The sequence below is a fragment of the Microplitis demolitor genome, chromosome 3 (genome assembly GCF_026212275.2).
Source record: "Microplitis demolitor isolate Queensland-Clemson2020A chromosome 3, iyMicDemo2.1a, whole genome shotgun sequence".
Taxonomy (NCBI): domain Eukaryota; kingdom Metazoa; phylum Arthropoda; class Insecta; order Hymenoptera; family Braconidae; genus Microplitis; species Microplitis demolitor.
Window position 1 is genome coordinate 20962594 of NC_068547.1, and position 18184 is coordinate 20980777.

At 29.2% G+C, this 18184-nt stretch overlaps 2 protein-coding genes across 4 annotated transcripts; one reads left to right on the top strand and one right to left on the bottom strand.

Moving 5' to 3' along the window:
• The first annotated feature begins 1666 nt into the window (after positions 1-1666).
• LOC103577548 (protein windpipe) lies at positions 1667-12996 on the top strand. Of its 2 annotated transcripts, XM_008558233.3 has the most exons (4): positions 1667-2128; positions 8250-8304; positions 10244-12403; positions 12511-12599. In XM_008558233.3, exons 3-4 carry the CDS (start codon positions 10342-10344, stop codon positions 12519-12521), a joined length of 2073 nt encoding a protein of 690 aa, XP_008556455.1. In that variant the 5' UTR covers positions 1667-2128; positions 8250-8304; positions 10244-10341; the 3' UTR covers positions 12522-12599. The 2 variants fall into 2 exon arrangements, with proteins under 2 accessions (XP_008556455.1, XP_008556454.1); XM_008558232.2 differs by having other exon boundaries at positions 10244-12996.
• An 89-nt stretch (positions 12997-13085) lies between these two features.
• LOC103577549 (leucine-rich repeat-containing G-protein coupled receptor 5) lies at positions 13086-17135 on the bottom strand. 2 transcript variants are annotated; one of them, XM_053737480.1, is made up of 6 exons: positions 16730-17135; positions 16360-16663; positions 16069-16297; positions 15074-15672; positions 14577-14997; positions 13086-14137 (listed from the first exon to the last, which is right to left on the bottom strand). In XM_053737480.1, the coding sequence occupies exons 1-6, from the start codon at positions 16889-16891 to the stop codon at positions 13432-13434; spliced, it is 2421 nt and encodes an 806-aa protein (XP_053593455.1). In that variant the 5' UTR covers positions 16892-17135; the 3' UTR covers positions 13086-13431. The 2 variants fall into 2 exon arrangements, with proteins under 2 accessions (XP_053593455.1, XP_008556456.1); XM_008558234.2 differs by having other exon boundaries at positions 13086-14140.
• Positions 17136-18184: the final 1049 nt, after the last annotated feature.

An 18184-nucleotide genomic window follows, 5' to 3' on the forward strand; every position in this document is an offset into this window, starting at 1 on the left:
AAAAATTTAAAGTCTCCGGAATTTAAAAACAAAATCGTAAAAAAATAATTTTCATATTTTCATATTCTTTAGCGACCTGTTAAAATTTAAATTAAGGTCTGTACTTGATAAATAATTTTTTTGAATTTATACAGTTCAATGTATCTATTATAATATATGAGTATGTGTTATTAGACATGGCCGTTAAGCAACATAGATTTTCTGGGTCAAAAAATAATCTGAACCCAACAAGAGAAATTAAGCACTCAGGAAAAATATTATCATAAATAATCAATCTATAAGACTAAAAAAATTTTTATATGACAGCATCTTGATCAGTCGGTCACAATCACGATCCAACGAATAATCCGCTGGCCACCTGAATTCCCGTATCCTCTCATCTTGTTTCTTGTCGCTCTGCTCTATTATATACTTTTATATTAATATATTAATATTAACTTAACTCGCATCTACTGGTCATATCAGTGCGTCTAGTAGTCGTGAGTCGTGATGCGAAAGAACGATAGATCGGAACTAATAAGCGTGTCTCCTCCAGTGGCTCGTACGACTTTTACTGTCTTCTATTCTACTTGATATTACATATTACATGTACCCTACACCACCTATCGAACCTATCTCACTGTCTCCTAGCTCCTAGCTTATATTATTAATGTAATATTATATTAATAATAATAAAATATGCGTTTTATTATATGATGACATACCGTAAGTCGATGATTCATTTTAGAAAGGAATTTTAACTCGGCTTTCTTTCATTTTTCTTTCATAATACCTTTTTTTTTACATTAAAATAATTTATTTTATTCATTCTCTCATTATCTAAATTATTAATTTGATCCACACTTACTGTGCAGGCCAACCTTTTTTTTTTTTTTTATAAATTTTCTATTAGAAAATTTTTTCTTAAAATTACTCATGGTGCAATTGAGACGTTTCAATGTCTTGCATTATATTTTTATATAACATTTAATTATGCGACATTTTAAAATAAAAATAATACAAGTAGTAATTGTACAAAAGTAATAAAACTGAAATCTACAATTATTTACGGTGGAAAAAAAAAAAAATTTTCTTTTACTTATGAAACATGTGATGTCTTTTGGTCATTATTATTTTTTAAACCATACAGTCGTTTGACAGAACTGTCCACGATAAATAAAATTTAAAAAAACGTATTGTTTAGTAAAGTACAAGCACCTGTGCAGGTCCACCTTCGGGTACTCGTTACTCTCTCTGTAAATTCCATATAATTTAAATATTTCTCGTACTAAATTTTATGTAATGTTTAACTATCTCTTGTGCGAATCGTCCAAGAGAAGTCGTAACGATTACACACCTTTTGCTTTTGCACGGAAACTCCAGTGAGTAGAAACCCGAATGGGAATGGAAGTGCGAGTGCGAGTGGAAGAGTATGGTAGTGAGGATGGGAGTAGAGTATGAAAACCACAGACAGGAGTAGTATAGCGTAGCAGAAGCGATACGATGTTAGTTACATTAAACTTGAATAAAATAAGGTTGATAGAGGGGGAGAGGGGGAGGGAGAGGGAGAGGGTGAGCAAGTGAGTGAGAAGTATGTACTTATAGATATATAAAAGAGTAAGAGAGGTACATAAAAGCCGACAAGTCAAACAAGTAGGGGTATAAAAGACCCAAGAGAGGACGTTTTGAGCGTGTTTGGCCTGCTGTTGAGGAGTGTCATGTAGTGTAGTAATGTAGTGAGCAGTTGTGTTGTGAGAGATCGTTGTAACTTGTAACAAATGAGAAAGAAAAAGATGAGACGAAAGAGTAAGAGTGAGTGAGTGAATGAGTGAGTAAGTGACGACTAATACACACGTAGCGAGCCCACGGTGGCGGACACTCGCGCTCCGCGGCAGTTCTTACTTGGACTTGCTTCGCGATAGATTGTATCGCTTCTTCGATTTTCGATTGATTCTCACCGATTGACTGGGAAACCGCGCATACGCGCGCTGGATTTTATTTCCGTCACGTGCATGCATTTATTACCAAGTGCCGAAAGTGTAAAAGTGATTTATTTATTTTTTAATAAATAAACTTATATTTTAATACATTGAATTTTAATATTTTTTTTATTCACTGGTTCGGACCCGTGATGGAAAATATATTTGTGGTAAGTGAGTTTTATTTTTTTTTAATTTTAATTTTTTTTATTTTAATATGTGTCATATTCACTTTCACTTATCGATATAATTGTATGAGGACTCTAAGTGGACCCGAAGAAACGTGCGATCGGGTCAAGGCCTCGAGTTGCTTCCGTCGTTCTATCATAATCCGTTCCTATGCTATAATCCTTACGTATTATTTTTTACGATTATATCATTCTCTTTTTATTACTTACTTACTTACTTACTTACTTATTAATGTACTATTTCCCAATGAATATAAAATTTTTTCCGTCATTAAGTTGATGTGATTTTTTTACGGAGTTAAAAGTTAATGGAAATTACTTTGGAGTACTTACGGTACAACCTGAGTTTATTAAATTTTACGTTACATGTATTGGCAATTTTTTTGCGATTTAGTCTCGTATGATACGTCTGTCTACTCCACTTGTTCGCGTAATACTATATATCGTGATTCCGGTACATAAAATATAAATATATATATACACATATATAAGACTTGTATGATATTGAGGCGAGAATGAAAGACGTCTTCTGCTCCGTCTGTTTTCTTTTTTTTAATTTATTATTTTTCTTTTATTGTAATACATTCATATATATAAATATATATCTTATATATCACAATAACCAATGGATTCTTTCCATGGAATTTCCCACGCCACTATAGTAAATTTTTTTGTCTAAATATTTCACAAACAAGAATTCATATACAAAACACTATATATATTATGATATATATTTGTAAAAATTTCTAGGCTTTTTTTAAAAATAATTTTATTTTAAGTTGAAGAGTAAAAATTATTTTTTTAAATTTTAAAGTTAAATTTTATTTAAAATCATCACGTGTATATATTTGACTTTTTTATTCACACTGATGAGTATACATATTATAGGTTTATATATCTGCATATATATGTATGATTTCACTTATTCACAGAAGTATTATTACATCATTAAGTGATTTTATGATAATTATTATTGACGTTAGAATGATTGGAAAGTGATTTTGAATTAAAATTAATGAAAATAATTTATAAATAGATTTAAAATAATTTGCTGGATTATATTTTTTTTTTTACAAGATGAATTTTAGTACCGGTAAAAATAACGGCCTGACCATACTTGCATTCTTAAACCATAAAAGGTAAAACTGTTTGCTCAGTTGTGTAGCGTTGCTACGGAGTAACTTGAGCGGCATTTACGAAAAATTTTAAATATTGTTTATTATGTTAACCGTTCGCTTAAATTTGTTATCCCAAAAATTATTTTTTTATCTGCAACAATAATAATTATCATTATCATTAACTTTTACTTGTTCTCAGTAGTGCTTGTAGATTTATTTTCAAATAATTGGATGACTTGCATTCAACCAAAACTTAGGCTTTCTTTTTTTTTATCATTAATTACATACTCAGTTTTTTTTTTCAAATAGTAAAAAAAATGAATTATCTAAAATAGATAGAAAAAAAAAAAATAAAATTTCCAATTAATGCAATCACGTTTAGAAAGTTTTCTAAATTCATCACCAAATATTTTTTAAAAATTTTAATTACATAGTTGATAATTTTGACGATTATATTTCAAAATGTTTAGACTCAGTTGATATTTAAGATAAGAGTTTAGTTTTTTAAATTATTATTTTTATCAGATAGTTACATACTATACGGCACAATGTACTAGTTGATACTCGTCAAATAATTACCAAGCTAAGTAAATGTATATACATTTATAAAGTTGAATAAATTTTTTTCGTGTTATCAGCTTAGTCCTCGTGTATCGACTTAACTCTGTGTATCGTTTGCCCTCACACTTAACTTGTTTAATATAACAAACGTATAAGACGATGCATAACATATATAATTGTATATATGTAAACTTTACAACGGGCACCGGTATCATATAATTATGTAATAATAAACTAATCATATAATTGATAATAATAATAATAATAATAATAATAATAATAATTTACTGTTGATTATCCCCATAATAGTCGACTGTACAAAAATTTTTAAACATATATATTATTCGCTTATTTAATATTTATGCTAAACAAGAGAATAATTAAAATTTCGAAATTAAGCCACGTGACCTTGTAAATTTCTTATATTTTTTTGCATATATATAGATATATATTTACGTGCTATTTTTACTTAATGTATATAAGTAGTGACGCAATTTAACAAATGATAAGTCGAGACATCATATGTCTTTGGCGAGATGAGAGGTCACTTAAAATTTGTTTACTTATATATTATTATTTAAATTAAATAATTCGCTGTTTTAATTATTTTTACAATACTTTTTATCTATTTCCAGTATTTAAAAAGTATATTAATATTGAGGTACATTTTATTATCAATGCAGGCTCGCTAATTTAAAATTATTTTTATTTTAATAAGTGACATTAAAATAGCTTAAATAAATATTAAACCATTTTTAAATTCAAGGATTTAAATATTTAAATGTTATTTACATTAGTCATTTTATATTATGTATATAAATATATACATATACACAAATATATACAAGGACTTTGAACTCGGTGGAATTTACTGGGGAAAAAAATCGATCGGCGATATGCCAAGACCACGATCGACGTCTATGTTAATCAATCGATGTCTAACGCGTAACATTAAAAAACATTTTAAATATCTTATCATGAACTTGACATAGGTATCAATATTGTAACACAAAAACAATCTATTACTTGTAACTTATTACTCTTATTAGTATCATTAAATATTAAAACTATCGGCGTTAAAAATTCAATTATTTGTATGTCATCAATTACTTGATTAAAAGGATGATCGATAATGGGTACACTGTGAAAAATTTCCGACAAATTTTACTATGGGCGTATTGTAACACTGGACCATAAGAAAACTGGTACAAAATTTACAAGTGTCTCATAGTAAACGATATGCGCAGACGTCACAATTGGGACCTATGCGCATACGTTTACTATGGGACACTTGTAAATTTGGTATCAGTTTTCTTATGGTCCGGGGTTACAATGCACCCATAGTGAAATTTAATGGGAATTTTTCACAGTGTAGTGTTATTTCGAGTGGTCTTCCCGGGTCATAAATAAAATTTGATTCAAGTTCGCTTCATCTCATTTTCTTTTCAAGTTATCGATTTGCTTACGATTTTTTGATAAGATCTCGACTTTTTCGACTTGAATTAAATTTTTTTAAACTTTTTTAACTTTTTTCATCTTAGTTTGAATTTATTCGTCTTTACTTCATGCATGATAGTCATTCACCTTACTTTTGACTTGCTGAACCAAGTCGAAAAGAAGTTATTTATTCGCCTTAATATATAAAAATTATTTTACTTTAGTTTTTTCACTGTGAAAAATTACCATTAAATTTTACTATGGGCGCATTGTAACCCGGAACCATAAGAAAACTGATACAAAATTTACAAGTGTCCCATAGTAATCGTATGCGCAGACTTCAAGATTGTGACCTATGCGCATAAGTTTACTATGGGACACTTGTAAATTTTGTAGCAGTTTTCTTATGGTCCGGTGTTACATTGCACCCATAGTAAAATTTGTTGGAAATTTTTCGTATCAACAACTATAAAAGTTTTTAACAACAGTGGAAACGTTTTATTGAGGGTGTGTATTTATAAATAGACTGAAATACTTAATCAATGATTAATATCGAATTTCATTTTGCATCTGTACATTTGTATACATTTATTAAATAATTATTCAATGATCCTTCTCTATGTGATGGAGGAAAATAATAACTTCCCGAATATTAAAAAATTTTCAAATTTTCTTAGCGGGAAGTTCAACTAGGCTTAAAAAGATGAAACAGTGTGCCAAAGACATTATGGAGTAGAATTCAAAAAATAGACTCTTAATAATTTTAAAATTAAACAACGTTTTGGATTTTAAATTTAAAAAATAATTTATCAAAATCTCAAAAGGGAACTGCAAAAAATTTCTTAATTTTTTTTCCTCACAATTGATTTTCAAAATTTAGATTTTGGTCAAACCATTTTTTTTTTTTTTTTTTTTTAATTAATTTCAATTTTTATTAAATAAGCGATAGTAAAAATGTATTATAAAATTTTTATCTGCGAGTTGGCTACAAAAGACTAAAAAATAGAAAACTCGAGTCCCATTTCCTCATATTTATTGTTGTATATTTTTTTTTTTATTTATCGATAACATAAAAAAAATTCTTGGCAACTTATATCATTAGTTTATTATTAAAAATAAAAAATGAATCACAAGGTATATTGTATGATCCGGTGTTTGATTCTACGTGCATCGCATATATAGCTGCCTTTTAAATGTCGTCAAGTCTTAGGATGTCTATATTTATTTGTACATGCATAAACATATGAGTATAAAAACGAGTAGCAAGTATTAAACAATACTTTTATTATTATTGTTAATTATAAAGTATGTAAAACAAATGTAAGGAAGAATATATGGGTGTAGAGTCGATATGTTAGTTTGTACCGACCTCGTGATTATAAATGCCGATGCTCCAGGGCATTGATGCTCTTTGACCCTCTACTCTGTTCTGTATTTTTTGTTTATTTCATCTTTATATTTTACATACAGACAAGGTATATTAATTGATATTATTGCGTTGATACTTTTAAAATATCTAATATACAAATTAAAATTACATAATCCAAGAGGTACTGGAATTCAATTTGCATTATATCCTGTGTCTTTTTTTTATTTAAAGTTTTTTTAAAGAAATATCTCGTCAATAGAATTCAATTGAATTCTAAAGATAAAATTTTTTTTAAAACTATTTACAATCATTCATGAAAAATTCATGATCTGTTTGATCGATATCATGTTTATTGAAGAAAAAAAATGTAATATACTATAATGACAGTAAAAAAAAGTTGAGATTTTTTATTTCGATACGGATTGAGAAATATTTATATATATATATATATATATATATATATATATATATATATATATATATATATATATATATTTTTTTTTTTTAAATAAAAATTAATGGACATAAAACAAATTATAAATTAAAAAAAAAAAACTTAGTTTGAAAATATGTAATATATGTAAATAATTATAATTTTTATAATAATTTGGTAATTATTTTAAGTACCAGTAATTTAATGTTTATTATAATAGACGTAATAATAAGCTCAGTGTTTAGTTTTAAAAGCATGTCTTCAAATAAATCTCAATGATAGATAAAGTGGGAAAAATGTTTTTTTTATCAGACTGTTTTTTAAATTTAAATTTTCTGCAAATGTTAAATTAACTTTTGAAAATTTCAACCCACAAGCGCGAGTTACATGCAAGGCAATGCCTGATCAACTTTAAAATCAATCGTACCCTGATTTAAAACATTATCTTTATTTAATATCGCGAATTCAAATAAATTTTTATTTGCACCCTCTTATCTAACAAACATCTTTCTTTCATACATATCTTTGAACAGTATAAAATGACAGTAATAAAAAATAATAATCGTCAATACAATTAAAGTAATTATTATTAAAAATAAATCGATTATTTTATCTGATTATTTTTTAATTGTCTCAATTAATAATTATAGGTACTTTAAATAATGACCAATAAAATTTAAAAAAAAAATGTATATTTATATATATTTACAAAATGATTAAAAAATCCGATACTTGTAGTTTATGGCTTCTGGTAAAAGGAAAATAATTTAAATGTCTTATAAAATTAACGATAACAGCATTAATGATGATATTACATTAATAAAAAAAACCATATTCGATAACCGATACACAACGTGCGTGGTAAAACTGGACCACGAGCAATAGAAAGTACCGTTAGTCTTATCCCACACACAGTTAAGTCTTGAATGAAAAGAAAAATATATATTTTTAATATCACGCGTTTACCATCAGTCTTATACTCAACTATATATATTTATATACGTAAAAAAAAATCTATTGTCCTGTCGATAGAAATTTCTTCCAATTGTCACTGAAGCATCGAGGTCTATATAGAACAGACACACCTATTTTTATTTGAATATTTACTCATCGACAATTAAATAGGACAATATACTTGTAATGTATATGCAGATTAAATAAAATATTATTGTTAATATGTTACAGATGCTACCAAAGACAAATCGTTGTCCAGCTTCTACACCGTCGAACTAAATGATTTGTATGTTGCCACTCTATTTTCTTCATCTTAAATAATTTTCTATTAATAATCATTACGTTAGTGAATTAAATTATCAACGCGTGTTTTTTTTTTTTAATAATAAATAATTTTTAGTCAATTTTTTTCCATTGATACTTTTTATCTGTTTATATATATATATATATATATATATATATATATATATATATATATATATACACACATATGTATATATATATATATATATATATTTTTTTTTTTTGTTGCTAATAAATATTATTGCGAGATGTCTTACGATCTTCGAGGACACCAGAGGCCAAACCACTTTCGACTTTCGAGTTCGCGAATAAAACTCGGTCTTGTCTGGTCTTCTGCGATATGCGTAATCGGATATTCCTACTACAGTGGATACTGTCGACACTTGTTATTATTATTATTATTATTATTATTTTTTGTTTTGAAATATATCAATATATGTTTTTAAATAATATACATATAAAGAAAAAATGTAAATAACAATACAGTTTTAAATAATTTAATAATTCCTGGTTCGTGATTTGAATGAAAAAAAAAACATAATAGTAATAATAATAACTTGTGATTATTATTAATTCTCTTGTTTAACTTTTACAACAATTGTTATTATTTTTAATACTTTACTTGAGTATGACAAACGTCCACAAAAAGATTTCAATTCTTAACATCATACGTCCTTTCAATGTAATATATTTATAAAAACGGTTTAAAAACAAGATTGTCAAGTTTGCGTTGTTATTAGTTCATAGTAACACTTGTTAACATTATTCTTTATATTTGTAATAACTTGTCTTTCTCAAGTATTTGTTCCCTTTCTGTTTAAAACTACTATACTGTTATTACTGTTATTATTATTAATAGCATTTTTTGTATAAATTCAAACGTCACTACGTGGACTATGCGCCTCTGCGTCTAGAAAATTATTATTGACGTATACGTGTCGGTTTAGTCGCGTCATATGTTAATGTATTGTAAATAGATATATTATAATATATACCTAAATTATTTAAATCTATCTTTCTAAATGCATTTATAATAAAAGATTAATTTTTCGGAGAAATTTTTTTTGTTATCTTTGAAATACTTGTAATTTATTACTGTACTGATGCTTTTATTATGATAATGTCCAATAGTTTATAGAAAAATATTTATTCTTAAATAATGAATATATTATTTTATTATTTTTTAAAATATACATCTATATCTGTGAGTCATATATGAGACTCTTTCTTTATCGCGGTAATCGTGAAAACTAACAGATATTTAAATGCAAAATTCATGATTATAAAAACTTTTAATACTGTAATTAATTAAATTAACTGTAATTAATTGAGCAGAATATTGCTAGTATTTGATAAAATATTATTTTAAAGATAAATACTTGATGAAATAATTTTTTATTTTACTTTTAAATGTGCATTGAATCGCTATCATTTTTATCAATGTCTTTTTATCAATAAATATATCGCTAAGTATAACATTTATCAGTGATTTAAAACGATTGAATATCTTCATAAAGTATTAAAGAATTCAAATAAATATATACATAGATATATATATTTTATTCATTGAATGTATTTTTATATTAACAAAATATTATGTAATATATTTAAAATAATTCTCATGAATACTTTCAATCATAATATATATATATATATATATATATATATATATATATATATATATATATATATATATATTAATAATCATAGACTACGATATAAATATATAAATAATTTTAATTATAAACTCTTGGACGTTCATTAGCCTACTAACACTATAAAGAACCAATTAGACGTATGAATAATAAATAGTTAATATATTTTTTCAAATGACGTTCATTTTTTTTATTCTTCTTAAATAATGACTACTCATTATTATGTTGTGTTTTTCTTAGTAATTATTTTTCCACTATTGATTTCAGATCGACAGCAGCCTGAAGAAACAACGTCAGTTAGATGATAAAAACTAAAGTTAAAAACGCATAACAACAACAGTAACAAAAAAATAAAAAATAAAAAAATGCCAGTGACGAGAGTAGCGTGTTCATCCTCGTTGGTAGTTTTTATGCTGACATTGGTATTGCTAAGTGAGCCAAGGCCTAGCAATGGACTCTGTACATTCAAGAAAAATGGTACCTCTGCAAGGTGTCACTATCTCGAGGATGTAAATGCGATGGATGAAATACTACTTGAATGGTTAAAAAGTTTAAAAGTATTATCTGCTGGGCGGCATTTATCTGCAGACAGTGGAGTTTTTGATAATCTAACAAATCTACGTCATCTGGATCTTTCAAATGGTAAATTAAAAACAATAGATCCTAGTTGCTTTCGTCATCTTCGAAGTTTACGGAGTCTCGATCTCTCTGACAATCATTTGACCCACTTGTCACCTGGTACTTTTGTTGAATTAGATCACCTTGAATCTTTGAACCTAAAGAAAAACTCACTCGAACAAATTCCTGCCGATATCGTTAATCTTAATAGTTTAAAGTATTTGGATATATCGCACAACAATCTCAACTGCGACTGTGAGTTTCTTAAAACGCGTGACAGTATTACTAAGCGCGGTCTTTCAATATCGAAAAAGACTGAGTGTAATGGACCGGAAAGTTTAAAGGGACAGTTATTGATTGAATTAGAAACCCATCGAGTTTGTATGATCGATGAGGCCGATAGCCTTGAGGGCATGCAAATGGACCAACCACTAGTCCCCGAAGGCTCGGGAGAAGGTTCCGGCGATGCTTTTGATGAACTGGAAGCCGAAGATATACCTGAAGAAGACGAAAATATAACAAATGACAGCGAAATTAATGTTAACACGACTTCGATACCCGTTGAAGTATCTCTGACACCTGAGACTACGACTTCCGGTCCTGGTGATGAAGATGACGGGATTTTTTTCACCGAAGATGCAGACAAACATACGACCACCACAACTACGACAACATCTACTGCCTCTACTGCGACGGAAATTGATGTAGAAACGACGACAGCCACAGAAACTGTTGAAACGACTGCTGAAGTTGATAAAGACAACGAACTGTGGAGTAAAGAAGGTTCTGGTGACGACGATGCTGATGATCCGTGGATTAATGAAGGCTCTGGTGAAGGTTCTGGCAGCGGAATTCCTCACATTACTTGGGACGATGGTGTTTTGCAACAAAATCTGGATGAAACGAACCAAGAAAATTCTAGTGTTGTGTCAACATCGACTACTTCATCTGGAGGTTTGATTGATTCACTGTTTAGTATATTCTGGGGCACGACTACAGAATCATCTCCAACTTCGACCACAGAAGATTTGGATCTTGAAGAAGAACAATTTATCAAAGCAACTTCAGAAGCTACTTTGCATGAAGAAAAACCTACAGAACGTGAAGAAAAAACAGACAGTGAAGTTATCACTCCGGTGCACGTGGTTCCAGTTGGTAGCGAGGATATTAAACCACGTGTTCTCGATGACGGTAAACTCGAGCAAGTAAAGGAAGATACGCCAGCTGACGTTACTGACACGACAGTCAACGCAAAGGCGTCAGATGCCGCCGCGGATACACAACAAACGCAAAAAGGAATGGGTTCTTATATTGTGCTCGCTATTTTGCTGGCTGTACTCGCAACTTTAATCGCTTTTGCTGCTTACAAAGGAAATTTCTGCAAAGGCGGACGCAAGCGCAATGATCACAACGACAATAATGACGTTGAAAATGGTACTGAGTTGAAGGACTTGAGAAAATCGTTGCTGGAAACATCGAATTCGGTTCAACCAAAGATTGCCACCAATGGTAACAACAGTAAACCAGAAACTCTCCCGCTAGTTAAGTCCGCAAAGGAAGCTGATGACGATATTGCTAAACTACACGAGGATGAACCCAGTGCCAGGTACATCGGGACACTGAGCGACTCAGCTGTTGATCCCGTGAAACCTCCTAGGAAATCGTTTTCCCCGAACGACGTTGACAACAATGAGTACAATAAAATGGACGGTACTGGTGGAAAAATAGTTACCACACCTCAGTTGTCATCTGATCCATCAATAATGCGATATCCCAGGGTATCTAATAACAGAGACATTATTACTAACGGTAATGGCACTAGTAATAATCGCGATTCACTTTCATCACTGGGTGGATCTCCATCAATTGGATCCCATTCACGTTTGTCTAACTCACGACTTAATCATGATTTACAGCCACCTGCTAGTCCTGGTGCTCAACGGGTTAAGATAACTCTTCAAGATATTCCTGACAGTGTACCGAAAACGCCACTACTAATTACGAGAACAAAAGCCGGCGAAAACCTAGTCAAGACATCCTGAAGATTTTATTTAATACTTTATCGTTATATTATTATTTTTATCCTCATTATTTAAATTTATAAATAATTTATGTGATGATGGTAAGACATTATTATTTTCCAGAGTTTAAAAGTTTTTCTATAGACTTTAGAGTTCTTATTTTTTTAAATTAATTAATTTAAATAATTAATTGCGGAAAAATTAAGACAAAAACTCTTAAATCCTGGAGATATATTTTTTTATTGATTGCTGTGACTGGGTTATTATTTAAAAGCCAAGTTGTCGCAGTCGATTTTATAAATTAAGTAGAAAAATAATTGTTAATTTATTATCAATTGATTTATTGATAAATAATTAAATAAATAAATTAGTATAAATGTATGTGGATTTTTTTAAGATAATTATTTTAGAAATGAGTATATTTTTTTTAATAGATTATACAATAAATAAATACTTATAGATTTAATAAATTTAAATAAACTCGATTCTTATAAATATATATTTAAATAAATTTTAATGTAAGTCAGATGATAGTTTTATGACAAGGCATTATTTATACTGTTAGTTATAAAAATTAGTATAAAAATATTAAGTATGAAAGATTATGAACAAATTTATATTTATAAATATGTATAATAAATTCAATAGATTTGTATATCTTGTAAAAAATATTTTAAAAAATCACCAAATTGCATTTTAATTAGCCCTAAAAAAAAAACAAATACAATTTATAAATAAAAAATTGATAGATAAAATTTATATTTATATTATAGGTATTTGTATAAAATATAATAATTATCATTTATAGTATTAATATTAAATAAATCTACTTCTAGAAATTTGTTGATTAGTGTCACACGGTTCTGGTGAGGAAATGAGTGAAGGCGAGGATGGAGTGTAAAGAGATGGAGATACCGGCGGTTTGTAGGTTCCACTACGAGGCTCACGTGGTAATTCGATCACCCGTATGTTATCAAGATCGACTCCACGCCTCGCACTGACCGTAGGATTTTTAAGTACATCCGAATCCTCGTCGTCACTCGAGTGTCCGTCTTGTTTTATTAGTCGGTTATTTTTTCTAATCGGACGCGATCTTAAAGTCCTTTCCCAATTGTTATCAATCCCGGCTTCCGATTCATTGGGGTTACGTCGATCTGAGTTTCTATCTGAGCGTTTAGGTTCAACTCTTCTAGTTGATGCTGCACTGGGTCGTCTATTTTGGGATAAATTTCGTACCCTACGGGTAGAGTTTTGAGTGTCTCGGGATCGTGAGTCAAGAGTGTCCTCACTTTTAGTCCGCTTGACTACGCGCTTGCGTTGTCTCCGTCTTTTGCGATTAAATGTCTCGTGATCAAGGGATTGTGCAGATTGGCCGATTCCCTCTATTGAAATTGTATCCAATGTTTCTAATGATCGTGCAAGTCTAGGCATTTGAACAGCTTCCTCATAAGTAGGCGGTCCTATTAATTCTTCTGGGTGTATACGTGGAATATTTTCTTGGCGTCTTGACTCTTCTATTTGACTTCTTATGCAAAAAACAAAAAAAAATTTTATTCATCTACGTATAAAAGGGACAGAACAAATAAGATGTTACGGGCAAAATATAGTACTCAAAAATTTTGATAATTTTTTTTTTTTTTTTTTTCAAAATAGTCGAGATGTTTGAGACTTATTTTTTCAAAAAAATTTATTTTCTTTGATTTTATTTAAAATTTTTGAAATCATATTTTTTACATAAATTTATAAGTGAATCATCAAATTTTTTTTCATTTTTTTGAAAATAGCAAATTTTGTTAAAAAATTTTTAAAAAATTATTTAAACGGCAATTGTATTTTTTTTATTTCCGTTAAAAGTAAAGAAAAAAAAAAATATTTTGAAATCAGGATTAAAAAAATAAATTTTTTCTCAACGTCGTCATTTTACGTGACCCTTTCTATAAATAAGAAAATAAAATAAATACCGTCTATGAAGAATCAATCGTTCCCTAGCTTCCGCACGTTCAGCTTCACGTAATCTCAATAAAGCTTGACGTCTTTTTTCTTTGAAAGTATGAGCGACAGAAACAATGCTTCCAAAAATTAGAACAGCTATCAAAAATCCCATTACTACTAATCCATAAGTCCTGTCAGATTGTCGAATTTCTGTACGTTCCTTCTTCCAAACAGATCGACATGCTGTCGACCATGAATATCCAGACACATTTGCTGGACTTTCACATATAAGACTCGAGGATGCCGTTTTTGATGACTGAGTAAGATAATAATATGATGAATACAATTGTGCGCAGTCACAGCGCCAAGGATTGTCGTTTAGAATAATTGTATTTAGGTTGTCATTATAACTAAATATGCTGTGACTAATACCTTCTGTTAATCGATTACCTAAAATAATTATTTATCAATCTATTAGCTCACTAATAAACACATATATAAATAATTTAACTATTGTCAAACTTACCAGATAAATTTATATTATCAAGAGATGGTAAGTAAGCAAAACTATCATTTGATAGTCGGGTTAATCTGTTGCCTTCTAAATTTAGGCTTTGCAGAGTTTGTGATTCCAGACCGGAAGCAAATGACTCTAGTCTATTTTTACTTAAATCGAAAATTTTTAATGCTGGCATCTGCGACAAACTTTCTTTGGGAATATATTCAATTAAATTATACGACAGATCGATAATCAGAGCTGAGGTTGTAAAGTTTTTAGGCATTTCTTTGATGTTATTGTAAGACAAATTAACCAGGCGTAAGTCAACATTGTCACGGAGTAGATTCCATGGTAAATATTTAAAATTATTGTTTGACAAATCTAGTATATCTAGCTCTGGTAATCCGGCAAAAGAACTTTGGTTTACTTGCATCAATCCGTTGTTATTTAAATATAGACGTGTGAGTTTTTTATTTCTTGAGAATATTCGATCAGGCAGCAGACGAATTGTATTGTGAGAGAGTATTGCGTGGGTTAGTGACGGCAGACCGTGTAGTCCTGGCCGGTCCAAGTTACATTTTGAGACGTCAATTCGTTTTAATTTGTCATGCGTTAATGTTTCTTTTCTGTAAAATAATTATTTATTATTTATTTTTTAACTGAAGAAAAAAGAGGCTGCATTTAATTTTTTTTAAAAACTACGAGAGAGTAAAATTAACATGGGGCAAATTGAGCCTGTAATTTTTAACGAAAAAAATTAAAAACCATAAAATTAATTATAGTAATTAATTGATATTTTTCTTTTAATGTTGGCGAATTTTTTTTTAAGGCCCATTTTGCCCTTCATTGAAAAAAAATTCTTTTCTTAAATTAGATTATATTTTTAGACAATAATTATCTAGTGATTATGAAGATTAGAAATGTTGGAAAAAAAATGACAGCTGGATTTTTTTCTACACGACCCATTCTACCAGCCCTTTCTTCCTTCAATAATTAATTGATTAATTAATTTATTAAAATACCTGCTACTGTAAACTAATGTTGGATTATTGGACATGCGCAGTTGCTCAAGTTCGGGTGTATTTATAAAAGTATTTGGTTGTAAAAAATTTAACAAACAATTTGACAAATCCAACCACTTGAGATTTTTGTTACTCAAATTATCAATTGATTTCAATGGATTTTTATCCAACTTCAGGGACATCAAATTGGGAAATCCAATCAATGAGTTATTGTTCAGATAACTAATTGCTGGAAAATAAAATATTTTTAAACCATATATTATTAAAATTTATTCGCTTCAAATTACTCACAACATTCGCTAACATCTAAATAGCGAACACTTGGATTTTCCAAATCTTGTATACCAGTCAATGGATTTTTTTTCAAAGTCAAATGTTTTAAATTCGGTAAACTTGATATAACTTCAATAAACCTGATGTTTGAAAAATAGTTGTCACTTAAGTCAAGCTGTTCAAGTTTCCATAAGTTTTCAAATTCTTCTGGTAATTTTGTCAATTCATTTATCGACAAATTTATGTTCTTTAATTCTCTAAGACGTCCTATGTCTGCTGGAATATTCTTCAAATTGTTGTTCGATAAATCCAAAACTTCTGACTGCAATTAAAATTATTTAATCAAAAAAAAAATTTTAATTATATAGAGAAAAAAAAATTTAATTACCAAGCCGCTGATTTTCTTTGGAAATTCATTGAGCTCCTGATGAGAACAAATAACACTCCAAGGTGCTCGTTCCAATCTACACTCACATTTATCCGGGCAGTATGATCGACAATTTGAAAAAAAATTAATAACTAAAATTATAAATATCTTACCACTCCCCATTATTTATAATTATTATTTGTAAATTAATAACTTATCAATTAATCACATTTATTATTTTTCTTATCTCTCTCAGCAAACTCCGCGAGTTTCATAAATGACACACAAAGTGTCATATTTGTTAAAATTCTAATTAAAAAACGATAATCAAATCTTTATTTTCAATTTAAAATTTAAAAGAACAAAATTTTTTTCCTCAAATCCCAGCTTTTAAGAGTCAAAAAATATAACAGGGCGTGTCGTTATGCTCACCTTGCTATTAAAACTACCAACTGACTTATCTTCGACGTACACCTCTCGGTTCAGCTTATCTCCACCGTGAGATAACTTGTCGTTGACTCGTTACACAATTTTTAAATTTAGTTTTTCATTCACATTATTTTTACTAATAATCAAATTATATAGTATTAATTTAAATTTTTCATTACTTCAGTAATAACAATAGTAACACTAATTATTTAAAAAATATTTTATTATTTTTTTAATAAAAAATTCAATTAAAAAAAAAAAAAGAAAACAAATAAAAAATAAAAAAATATATAAAAGTTGATTGTAAAGCAGATATTGAGTACATCGGTGGTCAGTCGTCCCAAGTACTTTAAGCCTCTCTTGGCTGACCCATGCGGATATTTTCCCTTTACTTTTTGTCAGTAGTATAAGCCCGCGTCTTTTTCTCCTGTCTTTTGCTTTTAAATCCCACCTATACCATATCAGCTTGAGTATAAGTCTCTACTCTTTTCCTCCATACAACTCACAAATATGAATATAAATATATTTATAAATATATATATATATATATATATATATATATATATATATCGTCAACTCAAGTTAATAGATCCTATCTTATCTTCAGTGCATTTTTTATTTACAAACCCGGTCTCAGACAAATGAAAATAAAAAAAAATGGACATGTATAAAATCCCCGTTGGTCAGCGGGCGTGATGAAGAGCAAAAGAGTGTAATAATTTGCGCAGAAGCATTTGAAATACTGGAAAAGTATTTTTCACACGTCCATAGGGAGCCAATGGAATCGCGGTCACACCCTCAGGAGGGTGTAAACGGCTTAGCTTAGCGCCGGCGCTTAGTCCTTTGGCTTATCCTCCTGCTCAGCAAAGTTATACTGCACGACAGTGCGCCGACGTTGTACCTGTTGACTGTATCAGTAAAGCCAACCCCTTCGAAGTGATTTCACAAATCCCAGTGCTTCAGTCTTATCCGCGTGGTCACGCCTTTTAATCCCGTGGTCACACTCGCGCATTTAATTCAATTTAAATGAATTTTATTTATTACAAT